General features: G+C 40.2%; 1 protein-coding gene across 1 annotated transcript in view; it reads left to right on the top strand.

Annotated features, from left to right (window-relative positions):
* Nucleotides 1–23,785, top strand: part of ATP2A3 (ATPase sarcoplasmic/endoplasmic reticulum Ca2+ transporting 3) — a 212,087-nt gene that overhangs the window by 124,890 nt on the left and 63,412 nt on the right. The window contains exon 8 of the mRNA XM_063457430.1: nucleotides 2,416–2,880. Coding sequence (XP_063313500.1) covers nucleotides 2,416–2,880 — 465 coding nt within the window. The remainder of the gene's footprint in view (nucleotides 1–2,415; nucleotides 2,881–23,785) is intronic.

The following is a 23,785-nucleotide window of genomic DNA, read 5'->3' on the forward strand; positions in this document are numbered from 1 at the left end:
TCTGTCAGTGAATGTGTGTGTGTGTATTTAGAATGCGGGGCGGGGGGAAAGGTTGGGTGGGGGTGGCGCGGGGGGGGGGGGGCACCTGAGTTTTGTCCTGCCTAGGGCAGCACAAAACCAGGATACACCACTGCTCCTATGTTGTATTTAAAACTTTAACATGCACGTTCTCTTGTTTAATACTACCTTTTAAAATTGTGCTGATTTTCTAATGCCATACATCTGTTTTACTATGTTGAAATAACTGAACCTATTTCTGTTGATGTGGCATTACAGGCATCATTGTATTCATCTGCACAACAAAAATAAAAAATATAAAAAACAAAAACAAAAAAAAACCAAGAAAGTCCAGGCACTCAATGTTCTAAATCTTGATATTCTTTCTAATGGAATGTTGTGTTATACTCCATGGATTGATAAGGTAACAGATTGTAACTGAAACATTGTGTTATGTTCCTTTGAAAAGGCTGTCAAGATTTAAAACGCTCATTGCCTGGGGTTTCTTGTTTTGTGAACTACACACTGAACACGGACACAAACATGCGTACAGTAATCACACACTTATGTACACAGTGCATACCCAGATAGTAAATTACACACATACTCACAGTCATATGCATACTATATCAATCACACATTTACACAGTATAAGTAATAAGTCACCCATAGTCACATACAGTCATGTACACCGGGCAACTCGAGACTGTTTTCTCTACAAAGTAATTTGTATAAACTGTGTATTTTTTAATTTAAAGTTTCTATGTAAAATATTTTCCTTATTTCAATTTGCTGTATATATATTGTGATGTATGCACCCCCTTTATAACGTACATTCGAGCGCTTATACATTATTACACATACCAATCCAAAGATCCCATCTCACATATACATATACACACATTCACATACAGATACAGACACATGCCATCACTTACATTGGCACACTTACATACATACCAGGTTATTTACCAAAATGAGGATTGTCAGGAATTCTAAGCGGATTTCATATTTGGCGCCAAAATAGCTGAATTCGAAGCATAGCTGACTGAAATTCACTTTCCTGACAATTGTCGTTTTAGTGAAGAAGCTTGTCAGATATGAACTAAGACACCATCACAATCATCACACAGGCAGCCTCAAATATGCACAGAAACACATCTATACACGTCATCATATACACAGATATACATGGGTGAGTTAATAGAAATGGGGTACAGATGAGGGTATATGAAAGGCAGGATAGGTAGTGTTACACCAGCAGACTAATGCGGATGTAACACCACCTATACTCAGCAGATTCTTTCCTAGTCACAGACCGGGGGAGTTTCTGTGGCTGGGAACTCAAGGCTGTATTTCAATGCAGCCACTCAGTCTCCTACCTTGTCCCAAGCTGCCTCTGCTTCCATGCAGTGCCCCTTCTCTCTGGTGCTCCTCTGTCCCTGGTCTCCACTGCCGGCTTCTGGTGGGCTGGAGGTGAATAGCAGGGAGTGCTGATCATAGCTTCTCCCTCGAGGTTCTGGCGCTGTGTTGAGTCAGAGCACAGGCTGGGAATCTCCGAGGCTGCGCTCTGACTCACTAACTGAGCGCCGGAACCGCGAGGGAGAAGTTATGATGATCTGGCTGCAGCTCCTGCTAGGTGCAACACTGGACCTTCAGGGAGTCATTTTTCTTGTAATGGAATGGACTCGGCTTGCGAGCTGTGTCGGCTGCCAGTGTAATTACTGTATGCGTACATTATGCTTAAATGCAGATATTATTTTTACATTCTCTGGCAGTTTTCAGTAAGCTGTACTGCTAATAATGTCATCTGGGTCCTCCAAATAGCAGTGTATTTGGCCATTTTTCCTATCTACTATCTACAATAATATTAATATTTTTAATTGTAACATTTTGAACTAGAAAGTCCATAATTACAAATATACTGTTTATCAAATCACAGTTGGTGTGAAAATATGTATTAAATTCATATTGAAGAATCATGTTGCTGGTAATAACTGTGCTGATGGATTTATTTCAATTTTTTTTCCTGATTCTCCGTAAGCTAGCTTTTACAATATTCTCTATTTCTGATTTATCACACATATATTTTCTTAAACAATTAATACTGTTTAGTAACAGCCTGTGAAGTTTGGCAAGTCGTTGTTATGTTAAATTATGCATTATGATTCTGGCTTCTGCCAAAGGGAATGTTGCTAAACATTTCAGTGCTATCCCAGGTCACTCATTCCAGAACACCTACGAGACTTTTGTTTTCTCGGATACGGATAACCTTATGATATGATAAAATAAAAATATCAGGTAATGAAGAAGCAATATGTCTCTGCGTGGCAATTATATAACTGGCAATATTTTACTGAAGCAATTTTTTTAAATCGAATATATGTTGACTGTTTTTGTTGTTTGTAATTATCTCAGGGAACAAATATAGCTGCTGGTAAAGCTGTCGGGATTGTTATTGCAACTGGCGTCTTCACAGAGATTGGAAAGATCAGGAACCAGATGGTGGCAACAGAGCCAGAAAAGACACCTCTACAGCAGAAACTTGATGAATTTGGCCAACAACTCTCCAAAGTAATTTCTCTTGTCTGCGTAGCTGTTTGGGTTATCAATATTGGCCACTTCAATGACCCAGTACACGGTGGGTCTTGGTTTCGTGGAGCTATTTATTATTTTAAGATAGCTGTGGCTTTGGCTGTAGCCGCTATTCCAGAAGGCCTACCTGCTGTGATTACCACCTGCCTGGCCCTAGGAACAAGAAGAATGGCTAAAAAGAATGCAATCGTGAGGAGCCTGCCATCCGTAGAGACACTGGGCTGCACCTCAGTCATTTGTTCAGACAAGACTGGAACCTTGACCACCAATCAAATGTCTGTGTCCAGGGTAAGTGCATATATTGCTTAATAGGTAAATATTGCTACTTGTTTAGTTGTGACAATAGTAGTGCAGGAAACAATGTTTTTTGTAGACTTCATAGCATGCATATAATCATTGAGTTTGCCTCAACTGGAACAATTTGGCCGATAAGACTACAGAATAGTGTGAAGAAGATAGCATGAAATTACACTATATTTTGTTTGTTATTAAGTGGACCTAGCATGGTTGGTCTGTTCCGCTTTTTTCTAGCTCAGTTGTGACTTTTAATTCAGTGGAGCCTGTCGAGGACCAACAAATTGCTTGTGGGAACTGGTGTCATTGACCATGCTTTACTTTTTCATTAATATATGAGTTGTAATGCAATTCTTCCTCACTTTGACAAAAACTAGCATATATCTTTGGCATTCTCTTTAAAACTACATAGGTTTGCAATTTTAAATAGTTAATATGTAAAAAACATGATTTATGTAGATGATAGTTTTTGCTCTTTCAGGAGGCCATTTGATTGCCAATAGCAATGTATCAGACATTGAATGGAATGTTAAGTTGAAGTTATATTGGTCAGATGGTTATAATGTTCCAATAGTGCAAGCAAGGAAGGTAACTGCAAGTCTTTATCAATGGGTATTATATGTCCGTTACCTATTCCCTCCATGCATGTATTGCCTTTTTGTGAAAGACAGTGACTTTTAGGAGAAGTATTACAGGCTATATGGGTATCCACTCAGTTTTTCTTTACCATGTGCATTCATATGATTGCTAATGCTGATGGTTCTTGTATGAAAAGTGCTGCCTCTGAGTATGTAGTATCCATATGCAGATGCAATTAAAGGAATTCCCTTTACTTTATTTACACTTCTAAGAATAGAAATAGGACGAAAGTATCACCCAAACAAAAGGGAAGAGACGCTCTACTTGTTTTTAGAAATGGGGGAACAACCTAAATAACAATATAAGCGCAACCTGTTAATGCTGAACTTAGAACAAAACTTTGTTCTAAGTTCAGCATTAAGTTCAGCATTAACAGGTTGCTCTTATATTGTTATTTAGGTTGTTCCCCCATTTCTAAAAACCAGTAGAGAGTATATTCCCCATTGTTTGGGTGATACTCTTGTCCTATTTCTATTCTTATATTTAGTACTTTTGGGTCCAAGCCCTTCCCAGTGGATCTGGTACAACCACACTGACCACTGTGTGTTTATTCCAGCGTGATTGGGTTCACACAGTTATCTCTAATTGTCTTTATTTACACTTACCTCAATTCCAACGGAAAGTTCCGTCTGCGCTAAATCAATCTGCTAATGGAGGACTTAAAGGGACTCTCCAGTGCCAGGGAAACATATCTGTTTTCCTGGCACTGCAGTGCCCTCCTCCCTGTCACCCCGTCCCATGTTACTGAAGGGGTTAAAGCCCCTTCAGTCACTTACCTGAATTTTTACTTGCAGGGTTGAAGGGACCGAGACGCTGCACCCAGACCACTTCAATGAGATGAAGTGGTCTGGGTGTGTCTAGTGTCCCTTTAAGTTCCTCTCCATCCACCTGAAGTATTGCCTTCAGTTTGCAAACATACAACCCCTTAAAGTCCACAGTAAGCACTTTTCATTTAATGGCCAACTCATTTATATATATATATATATATATATATATATATTCCATTTATCGCTGGTAGTAAGAGTCTAAGCTTTAGATGCTGTATGCATAGTTAACAGTTACTTGGTTGCATTGCTGAAATACTCTCTTCGTCATTCCTTATAGGCGCAATGTAAGCCGCTATACAGTCCACATTGGTCCTATATCCAAAACTGATAATACTTATGAACTCTGTAGCAGGTCAGCTATGTTTGGAAAACCCTAGGTAATAAATACATAAAATGTTACTTTTTACAGCCTCAGCACTTACTCTGATGGAGAATGGCAACCTTTTGAGCAGCTGAGGTTAATCTGGGCTGTTAAAACCAAAGTAATCCTCATTAGAACTCATGTAAATGACCCAAAAGCGGTAATGATGAAATAGTTTCCACGTTCCACTCATAATACTTTTGATTTTATCGCACAAGAGTGCTAAATAGTGAAATACAGTGTCCAAGAGCACAAGATTCATGGTGAAATACATATCTACAGATATCTTCAATCTTAATTAAAACCGTGTAGTGTAATATAATGTGACATTTTTGTTACATGCAATGTGTGCATAGTCATTTGTTTTTCTGAAAATAAGATATGTGTCCACATTCAGTATGACCTGAACTGCACAATGATTTTTACAAATGCTGACAGTATTACTACTGTATGTTTTAGGATTGTAGAGCATGGTTATTAACATGTTGATGTTATGACTTCAGCACGGTTTACTATAACTTGCCATCTCTTTTTTTTTTGTGCCTCAGTTGATCTGATGCACATCAAGCCATGAATTGTGTGTGTAATAGAATACAAAAGCATAACCAAATGAATGTCTTAAAGGCTTCACGAGATATTCTTTGACTAGAAAGCAATCTTGAACCAAGTTCTGAATACCGGCAAACTGTGTAGCAGTAACCACCTATAGTCACCAAAACAACTTTAGCTTCATGAAGCAGTTTTGTTATATAGATCATGCCTCTGAAGTTTCAGTGTTCAATTCACTATCATTTAGGAGTTAAATAACTTTTGTTTCTGTCCATGCAGCCCTGGCTGTGACTCATACAGCATGCATGAAAAACAAATGGTTTCACTTTTAGTTCAGTTGTAACTTACTTTAAACACAACTCTAGTTTCTTAGTGAATGCCTCCAGGAGGTGTTTCCGCTGCACTGACTTATCATGTGTCCTTAAGAGGTTAAACATTTTTATCTCCTTCTCTCTAAATTGAACTTTAATCACACACGAGGCTCTGGCAGGGTCTAGCAAGCTATTAACAGTGCAGGGGATAATACATTTTAAAGTAAACACAATTTGCGATAAAGGAAGTATGAAGATTAGATGACTCTTTACAGGAAGTGTTTAGGAAGGCTGTGTAAGTCACATGCAAGGAGGTGTGATTAGGGTGCATAAACAAAGTGTTTTAGCTCCTAAATGGCAGAGAATTGAGCAGTGAGATGGAAGGGACATGATCTATACACAAAAACTGATCATTAAGCTAAAGTTGTTTTGGTGACTATAGTGTCCCTTTAATTGAATAAATAAGTCAGAGGGGAAAAGTAAACACACATTTATTGCACAAGGTAAAAATAAAAACCAGGCCTATTTTAGTTAAAAAATAAAACAACGGTAAGCACTGACACGATTTTTAGTACCGTGACATCAATAAGGTGTAGGGGTTATGGTGCTTTAACTGGGTGCATTACTACAAATTTTGTGCCCCGAGTGTCCCTTTATCTATTACTGACATTTTAACTACCGTATATACTCGAGTATAAGCCGAGTTTTTCAGCCCATTTTTTGGGCTGAAAAACCCCAACTCGGCTTATACTCGAGTCAGAGTCTGTATTATGGCAATTTACATTGCCATAATACAGACTGGGGGGAGAGGGGTGCTGGCAGAGCTGTACTTACCTTTCCTGCAGCTCCTGTCAGCTCTCTCCTCCTCCGCGCCGTCCGTTCAGCACCTCAGTCAGCTCCCAGTGTAAGTCTCGCGAGAGCCGCGGTTCTCGCGAGACTTACACTGGGAGCTGACAGAGGGAGCTGCACAGACCGCGCGGAGGAGGAGAGAGCTGACAGGAGCTGCAGGAAAGGTAAGTACAGCTCTGCCAGCCCCCCTCTCCCCCCACTGAACTACCAATGCTGGACCACCAGGGAAGGAGAGCCCCCCTCCCTGCCATATATCAAGCAGGGAGGGGGGACGAAAAAAAATATATAAATAAAATAAGAAATAAAATAATAAAAAAAAATTAATAATAAAAAAAAAGGGGTATAAGGACCACTATGGGAGGGGGGGGGTATAAGGACCACTATGGGAGGGGGGGGGTATAAGGACCACTATGGGAGGGAGGGGGTGGGTTAAGGACCACTATGGGAGGGAGGGGGGTATAAGGACCGCTATGGGAGGGAGGGGGGGGTATAAGGACCACTATGGGAGGGAGGGGGGGTAAGGACCACTATGGGAGGGAGGGGGGGTAAGGACCACTATGGGAGGGAGGGGGGGTAAGGACCACTATGGGAGGGAGGGGGGGTAAGGACCACTATGGGAGGGAGGGGGGGGGGGGTAAGGACCACTATGGGAGGGAGGGGGGGGGGTAAGGACCACTATGGGAGGGAGGGGGGGGGATAAGGACCACTATGGGAGGGAGGGGGGTATAAGGGCCACTATGGGAGGGAGGGGGGGATAAGGACCACTATGGGAGGGAGGGGGATAAGGACCACTATTGGAGGGAGGGGGGTATAAGGACCACTATGGGAGGGAGGGGGGGTATAAGGACCACTATGGGAGGGGGTGGGATAAGGACCACTATGGGAGGGAGGGGGGGTATAAGGACCATTATGGGAGCGAGGGGGGGGGGGGTATATGGACCACTATGGGAGGGATGGGGGGGATAAGGAACACTATGGGAGGGAGAAGGGGGATAAGGACCACTATGAGAGGTAGGGGGTGGGATAAGGACCACTATGGGAGGGGAGGGGGAAGTAAGGACCACTAGGGGAGGGGAGTGTAAGGACCACTAGGGGAGGGGTGAGTCAGGACCACTGGGGGGGGGAGTGAAGGAACACGGGGGTGGGGAGGTAAGGACCACTGAGGGAGAAGGAGGGGAAGTCAGGACATATGGGGGGGCTGGAGGGGGCGGCAAAAAATGTTTTGCCTACGGCGGCAAATATCCTTGCACCGGCCCTGCACACACTGCATACACACACTGCATTCATGCACACACACTGCACTCATACACACACACATACGCACACACTGCATTCATTATACACACACTGTAAATAAATATTCAATTAATATATATTTTTTAGGATCTAATTTTATTTAGAAATTTACCAGTAGCTGCTGCATTTCCCACCCTAGTCTTATACTCGAGTCAATAAGTTTTCCCAGTTTTTGGGGATAAAATTAGGGGCCTCGGCTTATATTCGGGTCGGCTTATACTCGAGTATATACGGTAATATCATTCTTTCACATTATTTATATGTTGAAAGTTTGTCACAGAAGAGCTGTTATTTCATAACTGATTCACTTTAACCCCTTAAGGACACGTGACATGTCTGACATGTCCTATCCTAGCACTCCATAGCAATCCAACATATATTTCCACAGAGCCGAGACATACCGGTAGCTTTATTCTTATCTCATATTACTGAGTTCTATTGCAATAGAACACTGTTATTGCGCAACACCACTTACTGCAGGTTTGTTTGTTTGTCGTGGTCCTGTGAATTGTGATGCTAATTTCTAGAGTGTCTAAATAGACACAAAAGTTTTCTTCATACAGAACTCATGTGCAATGCACATTACTTTGTGTATTGTTTCTGCAATAGTTTTCAAAGGAGAATGTGTATATAAACATATTTTGCCAGTAAAAACACCAGTTATGAGTTTTAAAATTCTTACAGGTTAAACACCAAATAGTTGGCAACATATTTTAGTAGTTTCTCCCTGACTTTTGGGGGGAGTTCATGATTTTCATGTGTTGGTGTGCCCTCTTTTTGTCAGTACAGCACCCAAAAATGTACTTTTGGCAAATTATGGTTAATCATAAATTCACATTAATATTTGTGCCTATACAGACTTGCTATAAATGTGACAGTCTGTTTTTAATTGGGATTGTAGGTTTTGATTACTTTGTAAAATTAATTCTTCTATAATGAAGATGCAAAATTATTTTGTTACTTTGCTACCTCTCCTGAATACAAGAGAATGCTCCATAAACTACACAATTGCGTTATTTGTTGTGATATATTTTGTTAAAATATTGCATTCTGGTTTCAGCTTGTACATTTTCTTATTAATTAGTTTCATGCATGTGTACAGTATTTAACCTGTCGGCAACGTGTTACTGTCCTCACTCCAAAAAGGAAGGATTAAATCATCACATCTACCAAATATATAGCAAAACAAATAATCGGTTTGTTTAACTCAATATAAATTTTAAGACAATTCTTAAGGGATGTCGGTGATCAGAGTACCATATATTGAAATTAATGATATACTCCAAAACGTTTCTATTGGAATGATATACAGTTTGTCCAGTAATGCATCTTATGTGCACATCATTCACATAACATACGCTATTTTAGTACCAAAATCAAACTTTCTACATTGTTAGAAATTGTAACTCATTTACTGAGCAGAAGTTATTTTGGTCAGCTGTTTTTCAGGGAAAAGCCTTTTTTCCCCAATATGATACCCACCTGTCATCTCTTGATAGACCAGCATTTCCGGTTATACGATTGTTTTGAGTATATAAATACAGTTTAACAATTTGATCAGTCACTAAGAGCACATAAAGAGGAACTAACAAAATAGTTTTGTAGCTTTTTCCACTGTGCAGGAAACCGTTTATATTTTATCTGTAACTTTTAGATAGTTTAATAATATAATGTACCCAGCCTTAGAATTGGTAACGTACAATAGATAGATTTGGATACCTAGTTAGATTGTGTATGTGCATCTACTAAAAGTCATAGGCTATCAAACCTTTAGCACTAGGAGGTTCATCAACACATTTAGGAAGATAACTTATATTAGACTATACTTCTATTACACATGTAGAAGAAAAATAAATGTTTCCTTTATGCTTCTATACACCTCTAGATGATATAATGTACCCAAGTACCCAAACCTCAAGCAGTATCCTATACTACAGGAAAACATGTTACCAGTCCCTATGGTGGCCGGGCTTAATGTTTTCAAATTTATAATACAGTCTGCAATAATAACAGACAAGAATAGTCAGGAAAAGGTCAAGATCAAAAATAGCAGGAAAACAGAGCAAAGTCAGAGGTCAGAGTAGTCAGGAAAAAAAAGCCCAGTCAAAACACACTCTCCAGTGACAGAAACCACAACAGAGCAAAAAGGACTGCTTATCATGGCTTTAACCCCTTAAGGACCAAACTTCTGGAATAAAATGGAATCATGACGTGTCACACACGTCATGTGTCCTTAAGGGGTTAAAGGGACACTATAGTCACCCATACTGCCTCTGCTCATTGAAGTGGTCTGGATGCATATTCCCAGGTCCCTTATCCCTGAAAAGGTTATTTTGCAGTTTTTTATAAACACACAGCAAAATGAAAGGACCACTATAGGCAGGGGTGCCAGGTCCATCTAGGGTTAACCCTGCAGCTGCAACTGCTATGTTTTACATTAGGGTTAATCCAGCCTCTAGTGGCTGTCTCATTGACAACTGCTAGAGGAGCTTCCGTGCTTCTCACTGTGAAAATCAGTGAGAAGACTCTGACGTCCACAGGAAAGCATTGAATAACGTTTTCCTATGGACTGATTGAGAGCCGCGCGTGCACATTCGGCGCTGACGTCGGAAGAGGGAGAAGAGTTCCCAGGCTCTGGAAAAAGGTAAGAGTTTAACCCCTTCAGCCCGGCGAGAGTGGGACGCTGAGGGTGGGGGGACGTAAGGACCCTATAGTGCCAGGAAAACGACTTTGTTTTCCTGGCACTGTAGTGGTCCTTTAAGGGAAAATAGGCGCTTCTAATAGCACAATCCAGTGCAGCAAAACAACCCAAAAGTGTATTGTCACTCTTACACTTCCTAAACGTTATACAGACCGCATAATAGAGGTGAAAAAAGCGCTCACAACGATTATGATTGGCTCCTGCAGTTTAAAAACCTATATTACACTATGGATTCAGCAAGGATGCACACAAATCAAACACTTATATCATGAGGGCAAACTAGAACTATATCCCACAGTAATACAAAAATATCAACTGCCTAATAACACTTTGTTTACGTACCTCCAAATAAAATCACTTCTGGAGAACGAAACTAGCACAACCACACCTACGCCCCTGGAACGAATATACTACATATGTGACACAGGAAACATACCAAAAAAGACACTTTCCATACTCTATACAACGCTAAACGATAACCCCAAAATGATACCAGCGAAAAAATTCAAGGAGCACTGGCAAAAGGACTTACACAAACACTTCACTGAAAGTCAATGGCAAAAAGCCTTCACCGCCCACAAAGGGAGATCTAGATGCGCATCACACCTTGAGCTTATGAGGAAATTACAATATAGGTGGTACATGGTGCCAGTTAGACTGGCAAACATATGTCCACAAACGTCTAAAACGTGCTGGAGATGCGGGATAGAGGAGGGTACCATGTACCACATATGGTGGACATGCAGCCAGATAAAACCATACTGGAAAGAGGTAGGAGAAATCATTAAGAATACACTAAAGAATACACTAAATACGGAAACGCCCCTACAACCTGAATGCGGATTGTTGTTCATGACACTAGAGTCGAACAACAAGCCACAAGCGATACTAATATTTCATATAGTAATAGCTGCAAACACACTGATGGAAGCAAACCTCTAGACCCGAAAAACTGAATTACTGACTCAAATCTCTACTAACCTGATGTACGAAACAAAGCTGAACGTCCAATTCGGAGCATCCACTCACACATTAAAAGCCAGAGAGAGATGGGAAGAGGTTTTAGAGGCGCACGAGACAATAAGACCTAGGGAACCAGCGGGAAGAGGGGTGGGAACAAACAGGAGACAAGAGCTGGAGTAGTCACAGTTGCACAGCACAGGGAAAAACCCAGGGGGGGAGGGGGGTTCCATACATGTTATTGCTACAACCCTGTTATGTTGTAACCCCCCTCCTTTTTGAGAACCTTGGATATAAAACGAATGAATATCATTACTTGTAAAACGATCCCCTTCCCCCCTTTTCTATTCTGTACCGCAAAGTACGAAAATGTTTAATAAAAAGTTGATTGAAACCCCCCCCCCAAAAAAAAAAACCCTATATTACATAAAAAAGAAACATCATGTATGTACAAAAATAGATTGGGGAGAGGGAAAAAACTCACAATCTTTGGCTCTAAACTGTGGAGGCGTCGAACAGAAACCTTGCTTCAGGTAGGTATAGGTCCCAAAGGTAGCTGGATGGTAGCAGCATAAAATATCAGGAACCAAAATAATAAAGTTAAAATAACATTTATTAATATATACTTTAAAACAAATTAGAATAAAGCACAATATAGCAGCACAATATGTTTCAACTGTTAAACAGTCTTCTTCACTTTTGCACCTGAGGAAGACTGTTTAACAGTTGAAACATGTTGTGCTGCTAGACTCTGATAAAACCACCTCTTCAGGCAGAGAATTCCACAAAGTGGAATTGTAAAGAACACTAATTCTCTTTTCTTCTAGTGAAAATGTGTGACCAAATGCATAACTTCAGTGATGAACTATAAAAGTTAAGAAGTTATCAGGAGCCCACTTGGAGTCAGATTGTCTCCCAGCACTCTAGATATGCTATTTTCCATACATTTAATAATGGCACTGGTTTAACTATATATATATATATATATATATATATATATATATATATATATATATATATATATATACACACACACACTTATCCCCACCTCACTTTATGATAAATTCTTTATAGGCATTCACTGAAAACTCATCATCATACATGGTGTATAGAGCTTTTATCCAGTTAACCCTGCTTCAAATTGCCTGCTTATGCCATTAACGAACGCAAGATGTGAAATTGTTTAATGAGCTTATGCCACTGTTGTATAAAGTAAATATTTAACAATTCTGCAGACCTGGACGTCCATGAATAATATCCATATCCCTGCCATTAGCTTTTACTTGTATTTACCCAGGAAACTCCCAACAATTAAACATTAACCGGGTTCTCCTCTCCATGGTGCAGTTTGCTAATCTTTACTAACAACGGCCTGCAATTTTATGCTTCAACTCACTCCAATAGCCAGCCAAGCAATGCAAACTCAGAAGGCGTTCCCTGGAGTTAAACACAACAATTACCTTGTCATTATGTGTAAGAGGCACATACTATGGCAGCAGTTCAACAAATTTAATTCACATACACTCAAGCAGACCTCCTCTTGAACCGATTGACCATTTATTCAAGTTAGCGCTTTCTGATGGAATAAATATTAACATGCAATAATTTTCATTAATGCTTGCTGCATCAATTAAAAAAAACTATGATATATTTTATGATTTTTTTTGCACTTAAAGCATCTTTAAATCAGTCAGCTAAAAAAATGCTAGATTCTAGAACGGACCGAACTGAAAATTCTGTTTTTCTATGGAATATTACAATGCAAAAATACAGTTCTTTTGACTATAATCATAAACATGATTCCGCAGCAATTTCTCATTGAGCTTCATTGGGAAGTAAACAGTGTTTTAAATCTGCCTGCATCTTGTAATCATTTTATTTAATCCTTGTTTAAGTAATGAGCTTGGACATTTTTTGTATATTTCTGCATCTCTTGAGAAACAGTTTGGTCTAGATCCCTCTTTGCCAGGGTCTGGAATCAACAAAGTTGAGAAGAACTTGCCAGAAGGCAGATTTAGTAAATGGAACAAATCGTTCCAGGGGAATATGAGCAAAGACAAAACCACCTTTATGTTGTTCTTTTTCCTAATATGTGGGTTTGCAAGTATCGGAAAAGTTCAGCTGAAGTAAGTCATCCTATTCCTTAAGATTTTGAAAGCATCAACAAGCATCACAAAGCACCAATTTTGCTAATATTGTAAGGCTTCTGTCTGTCCACCTAGAGAATCTTGATGACTGTATTAAAGGGTCAATTTAAGTACCATTAGCACTTTGCATCAGTAAATGGTGCTTAGAGCTGTGGGCTGTGGACGTCAGTAATCAGGTAGCCCAGAAAACGTAATTCTTAGTAATGGTGTCTATTTTCCCCACAGAGAGAGCAGTCATGGACTGTGCATGCGAGGTCAAGGACTTCAGTCAATGCTGAAGCACAACATGCATCCAGCGCACTTGCTCATTCACTAATTAGCAATTTCAAGTCTCACAGAATGTAATAGTTTTTTTTTAAAAACACCTCACCTAGGCAAAAAATAATGGGGATTTAGTTACAGTATATGATCATAAACTGCATAAGCCTGCCACAACGTCAATGTACCCCATTCTTGGCAGGTCCTACTCTAGCAGCCTACTGCTTACCCTTTTGAGATTAATCCACTTACTTGGGAAATGCTACCTCCTTTCACTCTCTGCAGGTCAGGGTTAAATAGAGCCATTAAAAGAGGTCCCTGTGACAGGGAGGCTGATGCACAGTCATGTTCAATAAACCGTGAACTACATATAATAGCAATATGACCGCTATCAATTTAAAGAGCAGTTCCAATCGTCCTGTGTGATGGTTGGGGCTACTCATTTTGTATTTACTACTCAACTCACAATCGTCTGCTGCACAGGAGATTATAGGAATGTATTATTTCCCATATATCACAATGAGATTCCTTTTTGAAATGTCTCTCCATGGGTGTGGGAGGGTTCTACCTGCAGCATTGGGCAGGCTTGGTAAGCAGTGCGCCATGAGTTTATTCTTCTTACTGCATTGTCTATATAATGCACACACATATAATGCTTTAAATAGGATAGGGTTATATTTGTATTAGGTAGTCTCTTTAACTGTGTTACATTGCTCCTAATTCAGCAGGTAGAATATGGTCAACTATGTGTGCATCATGTTATTGCAAGTAAGTCAGATGACTAGCTAGGAGTTACAGCATTTATAACACTGACCGTGAACTGTGCAGTGCAGATGTTCCATGACAAGTGGCTGTTGACAGTTTAGTAAATTAGGTGAAAACATAGCTGATATGATCCAACCAAAGTGTGGCATCTGCAATCATGTTCTGTGTTGAACTGAAAAAAGATTTTGTATGACTAATGACATTCTATGCCTTCACCACTATCTGGCCCCTTGACACCCAGTACAAAGTAAGAATGCCCTGACTTTCTAAAATATACAGAATAAATAACTGTATACAAGCATGCTGTTGCTAATTGAGAGGGATGTCCCATATTGAAACACTGGTTTGATACAACATCATTATGTCATTGGTCCTTGGACCAAGGACACTGTAAAAAAATAAATCCCAGATACCTTTAAAAAAAAAAAAAAAAAAAAAAAAACGAATGCAAATAAACCTTCCTCAAATCTTGCAATGGGACAGTCTTCTGTCTGCAGCCTGATCTACCCAAAATGAGATTATGAATCATCTTAAAATATTATTATGGGACTCAGAGGATACTATCTTCCTAAAAATTGGACCTGCCCAATTGATCTATTACCCCTATTGAATGGTGGAAGCTTCTCTAGTGCAGGGGAAGAATGAAAGGGAGAGGATTAGAATCCTTTTTAAAATTGTATTTATTTATTTACAATTTAATACAATATCTAAAACAGCTGGCAAAAGCTGAAGCTCCCTTGTCTGCAGCCTTTGTAAGCTCTCCCCTTTTAATGCCCGTGGCTGTCCAATCACAGGCTTCTCAATAAAGTCTAAGTTAAGCTAAACTACCAGGAAGTAACAGGACTGGCCACGGGAGTGTAACAAGGTTAATTTATAAAAGTGCCAATTTATTTTGAAATATTTTTTCATTCTATAAAAAATGCCAAAGGGAAAAAAGGATGTTCTCTTCACACATAAAACACTTTGGCAAACTGAAAAGTGCTTAGGTGTGTGGAGTTCCCCTTTAAATAAAGATAAGATTGGGGAGGAAAATGCATTTAAAAGGCATTACATTGAGGCAATAAAAGGCATGTTTTTTAGTAATCATTCTTCAAGTATTTTATGTAATACTTGCATGTAACATTACCCAAATGGTTATATACAAGTTGCATGTAGTAATTGAAGGTACAAGGAATACATTGGATTAGAAACATGTGCATACATACAAGAACGTCATCTAACCTATTATATATCCAGCCCTCCTGTTATTTGATATATCCTAAACTCTGCAAACTCTCCCAAAGGACCCCCATTTGATTATATGAGGGCACAGACTATTTTTTGTTTAATTCCATTTCCTTTTCTGTTAGCAACTTTATAGCTGGCACTAACTCCATCATTCTCCAATAACCCCTATGTAGTTCTATTATTTACTTTTGCTATAGTACCGTTTAACCTCAATTATTTCACATGTTACATCGACATCACGACTTTCCACCATGTATATCATTCAGAATATGTGTGTTCATATGCAATTCCACTTAATAGCTATACAGTTATGCAGAATATGCTGACACTTTATAAATATTAATAATGATATAATGAAACTCCTGTAACACATACAAAAAGTCATGCAGTCTCATTAGACCCAAGAGCCATAACAGGAGATTATTTAACTGTGTGAGAGGAAAGGATGCCACATGTTATAGAATCCTTGTGTTAAATGAGTTAAACATGGTGTTAATAAGACAACTCTCTATGTGATATTGGTTTTCTGCCAGTAGAGTTCCCTTCTTTGTTTTATCCTGAAGTTAGTGTGTGCCCTCAACCCTTATAAGGTAAACATTGTAGCAAGTTTATGCAGAGGCCTTTTTGTTGGGAAAGAAGCCAGAATCTCACTAACAGACATTTTGACTAAAACTGTAGCTGTTTCTAACATTGTAAGCCGATTTGTATGCAAACCTTTATATTACTGATTCCTTAGTTACGGTTGATAGCTATGATATTTTCCATCAACTGCTTTTGATTAGATATAACATGAGCAGGCTGGTATGCCGATTTATTTTATTTTTGACATAAAATAGTGTTTAAAAATAACATGAAACTCTGAAAAAGTATGTATGATTCAGAATGCCTTTCTGTTTCGTGATTTGCACTAGTTGTACCCTCTCTATAACATGGGTGCTTTAACCCATCTTCCAGGCTTGTTTATGGTTGGCGTTGGTTGCTACCTGCTTGGGTTCAATGATGAACCCAGCTGTTATTGAGGTCACATTGTCTTTATTTCCTTTAATGAAACCATTGCATTACAGCAATGTACTATGTACTAAGCTCACTCTGGTTCATGTTCTACTATAGCGTTGAGCAGTATGTCATTTGGCTGGGAGTTAAAAATGACTAGCTTTTTTTTCTCCTTTAAGTGATTTCAGAGGGTGAAATAAAAAGATGATACCGGTTTCCATGGTTAGATAGAAATCCTGTGTAAGAGATGTACGGTAGATAGAGTATGACTCATCATTCTCTCTTGTCTGCATAATCTATAGCAATTACAGTATCGTTTCCCAAACCATAACATGCGCACAAATCAACTTTCATCCTTACATCTAGTGTAGATAATTCATAGCTTTCGACTGTCCCATGTTTCCGAGAATAGTCAGTGACTTTGCTTCTGTGCCCCAGAATCACATTCACCTGACATATATTCCCCAGTTACTAAACCTGTGCCTGTATTTAAAAGCTTAATAGACTATACTTTTTCCACCATCCATTTACTGCTGCTTACAGTATTATGAGCTTTGGGATTAAGCTGTGGAGAACAGAGGGCAAATAAGAACTGGTCACTGAGCACTAATGTCTTTTATTTTTTTTTTCTTCTGCTTCTTTCTGAGAGGAACATGCTTTGTTAATTCATGTATATCAGCAGTGGGTGTTTGCCTGATATGTAAATGGCATTTATTAATTTGCACATTCATAACCATGATTCACACCGTCTACAAAGTATAGCAATATACATTAACTCTTTACCTGCCATACCATCCATTACCATATGGAGTTCTGGAATGACATTTACATATTTTCCTTTTTTCTTTTTGTGATAGATGCTTTTGTTCACACAGTGGCCTTAAAGACTTGACTGCATCTCACTGGCTAGGCTCAGTGAATCTGGGCCATGTAGGATTTATGGAATTTCTTTGGTCAGACATTTGCATTAAACTGCCTGGGGATTTGATGACATGAAGGTGTCACTACATGCATTAAACAGATGCCATTTATAGACTGACCATGTTGGTCGCCAGTAGTCTCAGCCAATCACTGCTGCCCACGCAGGACAAAATTGACATTGATAGTGTGGAAGCGTGAATTCCTCATCATCAATGTGTCAGAGGACGGTGCTGTCTCTAGGTGCTGTGGAGAACACTAGTGTTTGTCAAAACAGTTTGATGACAAAAGTCCAGGGATATCGCCCAGAGACTATTAGCAGAATAAGTACAAGAGGTGTAGGGGTTATATTACTTAGTGTCCATTTAGAGTTGCTTTAGAACAGGTCCCAAGCCAGCTATTCTGTAAGGTTTTCACTAGTCTATCCATGTTTTTCTGTTGTACAAATTGGCAGCTGTAGTTTCATGGAGAGTTTGGAGACTGTGTATAAATGTATATAACATAATCCAGATTTGACCAATTCTGACACATAGTCTATACAAATAGCTATTGAAAAGGAAATGCAATGAATTAGTCATATGACAAGTTTTTCTTTTCTTTTCTATATATCTATTATTATTTTTTTAAGAAGAGGAAGGTGAGAAGAGATTGACATTGTTGAATGGGTTTCCTCTGTCTGGAGTGCAATAGAAACACTTTGTTGAAATATCTACTTTTGGGAACATCATACATAATAACAACTTTTTTGTGTTATTAGTGCTATACTTAAAGGGAAACTGTCATTTTCCAGAATTTCTAATATTATGTTTGCTTATTCCTATATTTAACAAATATGTATTTGTGAAGTTAGAAAAATTAAATGTAGAAGATTTCACCTTTGTCCTTCAACTGGACACCTCCATCTTAGCTCCCTGTTCATCATTGTTATAAACTCTGTCCATTTTACTTGGCAATCCGCATAGAGAAAGTATACAGAAAATAAAAATGAGATATTATACATTGCACTTTCTTTTCATCATTTCTTCATATTTAACTTTAATTTAAAAGAATATAGTGCATCTCATAAAAAGATTAGCACGTTATGGATGATTTTCAATATGTTATTCAGAGGGATAAATTCCAAAGAAGTGACAGATCCATTTAAAGGGACACTATAGTCACCAGAACAACTACAGCTTAATATAGTTGTTTTGTGGGGGGGGGGGGGCGAGCTTACCTGCCGAGCGAGACAGACCCACATGGCAAGAGCTCCCACATCTGAAGCCTTGATTCTGGACGTTATGCCCGACCACCGGATCGTGCCGGCTGCGGACACCTATCTTCATACCCAGAAGGGGATGCTGAGTCCAGGGATACCCGTTTCGGGGCTCGCTGCTGCTGATCTGCCCACACCACAACCTGCGGCCTACACGGGTGGGAGCCGTGGAGAGACGGCCGCTCTCCCGGTTCTCAGGCTGAATAGGGGACACTCATACATCGCTTCCCCCCTCCCCCCATGGACCGGCGGGGGATATCCTGGTCCCCGCCAGAAGGGGAAGCTGCAAGCCGAGACATCATAGCAGACGCCGTTGAACATCCAAGCAGAATGGAAGCAGCGGAGCCCAAGATGGCGGACAAGCCTGGCTTCACTACACGGGGCCTGACACAGCCACAACACAGCATAAAAAGCCCCACAGCGAAAGAGACGAAGATGACGAAATCCGAAACAAGCAGCACCCATATCACTCCACCCAGACACACCCAGGAGTTCTTTGACCGGCTCTGCACCAGCTTATGGTTAAAACTCCGATATAAAGGCCGGTCCTTCAAACAAGCAGTCCAGGCAGTAGCAGGATGGATCCGACCAGCTACCCGACGGCAACTATGTGCGTACCCACAGCGAGCCCCCAGAGCGGCCTCCAGAAGGGGACGAAGCCAGAGATTGAAACGGCGAGTGGCGATAACTTGCCCCTCAGGTGCCAGCACCCACCCTCTTACACGTCCACAACCAGCAGAAAAGCCCTTAGAGAAAACGACTGTCATGCCCCAGCAACACCTCAATCAGCCGCACCGACCCAAGAAAAGGCTACTGGGCCGCACCGAGGCAACTGCCGGACTGACCCTTTGGGCCTTACTAGGACCCCACCCGCACATCAAGTGGTCCCTCAAAGCCACAACACAAGAACTGCCATGCTGGAGTGGACATTATGCACAAGGTAAAAGGAGGCCCAGCCAGGGAATCGGCTGACTTACTAACTTTGGGAGCTGGTTGCCGGCCAAGATAAGTCTCCGGACAGGGACTCTAACCTAGGCTACTAATAACCCAGCGGCACCAGTGCAACAAGAATATCACGAAGGTTAAAGTTATCATTCTATTGTTAAAATGTTAGACCAGCTGTGTTTCTACCACTTAACGCTTAACATATTACGCATAGTAGTTCAGCTCCTGCCTAACCAGGACTAGTCAGACTAGCTCAAGCTTCAACCTTCTAGATCGAAAAGCCTTACCCTGTCACACAATACTTTAGAAACGCAGTCAATGTCAAATCATACCTAAAGCAGTACATAAAGCACCGCCAATCTTGCATTTGCCTACCATGCCCTATACATGTCTCACTCAAACACACACTACTAATGCAAATATTAAAACTAGACAACCTTTTGAAACGCATAAGTCACTATCTAATACAATAGTCATCATAGCACAACACCGCAGAATGACACAAATGTTTATACTAGATCACTGTTTTCTTTTTTATGTGCAACGCTGAGACCCAACGCTGTCAGGTTAACGCAAGCATATCCGCTTATCAAATAGATTGCTATCGTTTAAACAAAACTGCCTAGCTTAGCATGTTTTACAGACAAAATTGTGCAAATTTCTCATGCCACTGTTTAACCTATATGCATCTTTATGTAAATGAACGCTGTTGTGGCAGGGGAACGAAGAAGGATTTAACTCTCAAAAAAAAAATATATAGTTGTTTTGGTGAGTGTAATCATTATATGTAGACATTTTCATGCACACACTGCCTTTTCAGAGAAAAGGCAGTGTTTACATTGCCTCTAGGGACACCTTTGAAGTGGCCACTCCTCAGATGGTCACAGGAGGGGCTTCCTGGCTCAGTAGGCAGCACTGCCATTCAGCGTCTCCACGCTCTGCATGGAAATGCTGAATTTTCCTCATAGAGAGGGGGTGGGAGGTGGGGGAGGGGGGTAAGCCACCTAAATGGTGGGTTTAACACTATAGGATCAGGAATACATGTTTGTGTAAAATTGTCAAATTGGAAATTAAAATGTTAAATTAATTATGATGTGAATGTATACATTTTGGAATATCCCTTGCCTTGTCTAGGCCCTGTATAAAGGGATTATCAAATGGACAGTACAGTCATCAGAACAACTACAGCTTATTGAATTTGTTCTGCTGAGTAGAATCATGACCATCAGGCTCTTTGCTGTAAACACTGTCTTTTCAGAGAAAATGCAGTGTTTACATTACAACCTAGTGATAACTTCACTGGCCACTCCTCTGCATGCTGACACTGAACTTTCCTCATAGAGATTCATTGATGCTGATTGGCCAGGGCTGTGTTTGACTTATGCTGGCTCTGCCCCTGATCTGCCTCCTTGACAGTCTCAGCGAATCCTATGGGGAAGCACTATGATTGGCTCAGACCACCACATCTGATAATTTCAGCAGACAGAGGCAGTTCACAGGCAAACAGGGGCAGAGCCAGGAGCTGCAGACTTGAATACTAGTAACCTTTAATATATTTAGGGTTGCAAGAGAGGGCCAGGGGGGCCAGATGGTGGTTTTAACACTATAGGGTTAGGTATACATGTTTGTGTTCCTGACCCTATAGTGCTCCTTTAACAGTAATAGAAATGTAATAGTTATAGCAATTCAACTGTGCCAGCAGGGTTGGACAACTGGTACGGTTACTGCCATTTGAATGAGTACTGCTCATTTAAAAGTAAAATGCAACTTTCAGGACTGTATAGTATAACCAGGAGAGACAGCAAAAAGAACAGAATAGAATGTAGTGCCCCAATCACATAAAAACGTGTTTGTTTTGTCATATAGAGAGCTGTGTCCTCCAACGTTGCAGGTATAACGTGCACAAAACCAGGTTTTTCCTTCATGGTAGTGGTCACGCCAAGTTACAACAATGACACTGGTTACACAGCTGCTGCAGTATATACACTTTTGGTGCCTCAAGAATGCTGCTTAGAGGTTCATGGCTTGCTTACTGTTATGTTGGTAATTTCCTGCTCTGCCTGTTCCTGAGTAGTAACTTGTGCATTTCCTCCTGCCTTGTGAACATTCTCCTCCTGGACTTACCCTTCACCTGTGTTTGAACTTTCCTCCAGATCATCCTTTCTGTACCTTACTGCTAAATGCCTAAGTCAACACAAGGGTGCTTTCTCCCGCATCCCATATATGACTACACTCAATTCTGAGAATAACAGTTCTAGAATGTGTTTTCACAGTGCTTATTTTTACAGGTTGTTGTTTTGTTTTTTTATAGTGTTATAGTTTTGAACCGCTTTCATTATGAGTATGATAACATATCTAAAACAATTTGCTTAACAGTGCAAATTGGATTTGTAAATATATCCCATACATTATAATGAAGTGTGCGTATGTGTGTGTATATATAATGCATCTCTATATGGAGAAAAGTATTGGGACAAACCTCTTTTTTTAATTCAGGTGTTTGAAACCGAACCATTGCCACTGGTGTATAAAATAAAGTCATTGTGAAGAGCTCAGTGAATTCAAACGTAGTACTGTGATAGGATGCCACCTTTGCTACAAGTCCATTCCTGAACTTTCATTGTGTTAAGTCACAGAGTGGAGTCAATGAGTCCTGAGGCCCATTAATATCAGCGTGAAAACTGTGCGGCGGGAGTTTCATGGAATAGGTTTCCAAGACAGAGTAGATGCATGCAATCCTCACATCACCAAGTACAATGCCAACTGTTGGATTGTGTGCTGTAAAGCACACCACCACTCGACTCTGGAGCAGTGGATACATGTTCTGTAGAGCGACGAATCCCTGCATCTCTGTTCGGCAGTCTGATGGGCTAGTCTGGGTTTGGCGGATGCCAGGAGAATGTTACCTGCCAGACTGCATTGTGTCAACTGTAAAGTTTGGTGGAGGAGGGATAATAGTATGGGGCTGTTTTTCAGGGGTTGTACTATACCCTTTACTTCCAGCGGAGGGGAATCTTAATGTTTCAGCATCCCAAGACATTTTGGAAAATGCTATGCTTCCAACTTTGTGGGAATGATTTGGGGAGACCCTTTTCTATGCTAGGATGACTGTGCCTTAGTGCACAAAGTAAGATCCATAAAGACCTTTAACATATGTGAGGAAGGCTGAACTTGATGGACGCAAGTCTCTTTTCAGCTATGTAACTATGTAACCTTTATGGTTGGATGAGTTTGGTGTGGAAAAACTTGATTGGCCAGCAGAGTGCCCTGGCCTCAACCCCATCAAATATCTTTGGAATTCACTGGAACTGTGTTCGTGAGCCAGATCTTCTCGTCCAACATTAGTGCCTGACCTATATATCAATAAAATATACTTTCAAAGGCTGATAACATTCTCAAATTTCTTTAAAAGTAAATCTTTTTTATTTACTCTATCAACGTTTCATGTTTGCGCAAAAAAAAACCTTATATACATAAAAAACAATTAAGAATTGTTGCACTTACCTCCTTTCCCTGTAAGTCTCCACTGTTAATGCTGACTCTGACGTGCGTCGTGGACTGCGCACCACTCTGTCCCATCCCTGCTCCTCCCCTTTGGCGTTACCATGGAGCCGCAAGACGCTACAGCTGTATTCAGGAGGGCTATAAAATAAAAATAAATAGATCACTGAAACTCTGAATATACATAAAGAAGTTATCTATCCAAATTAAACCTTGTTATGATTTTTAGATGCATCGCGTCATTTACAAATCTTAGAATGCTTCGACCAAAGTCCTTAGTGATCAGAGTAATAAATTAATTAAATATGGGTAGCCCCAGCTCATTTTTCACTATTCTGCAAAATTAGAAGATGCCATGATGACATGGCTATAAAATATTATAATGTTGAACTGTACA

The sequence above is a fragment of the Pelobates fuscus genome, chromosome 1, assembly GCF_036172605.1.
Source record: "Pelobates fuscus isolate aPelFus1 chromosome 1, aPelFus1.pri, whole genome shotgun sequence".
Classification (NCBI taxonomy): Eukaryota; Metazoa; Chordata; class Amphibia; order Anura; family Pelobatidae; genus Pelobates; species Pelobates fuscus.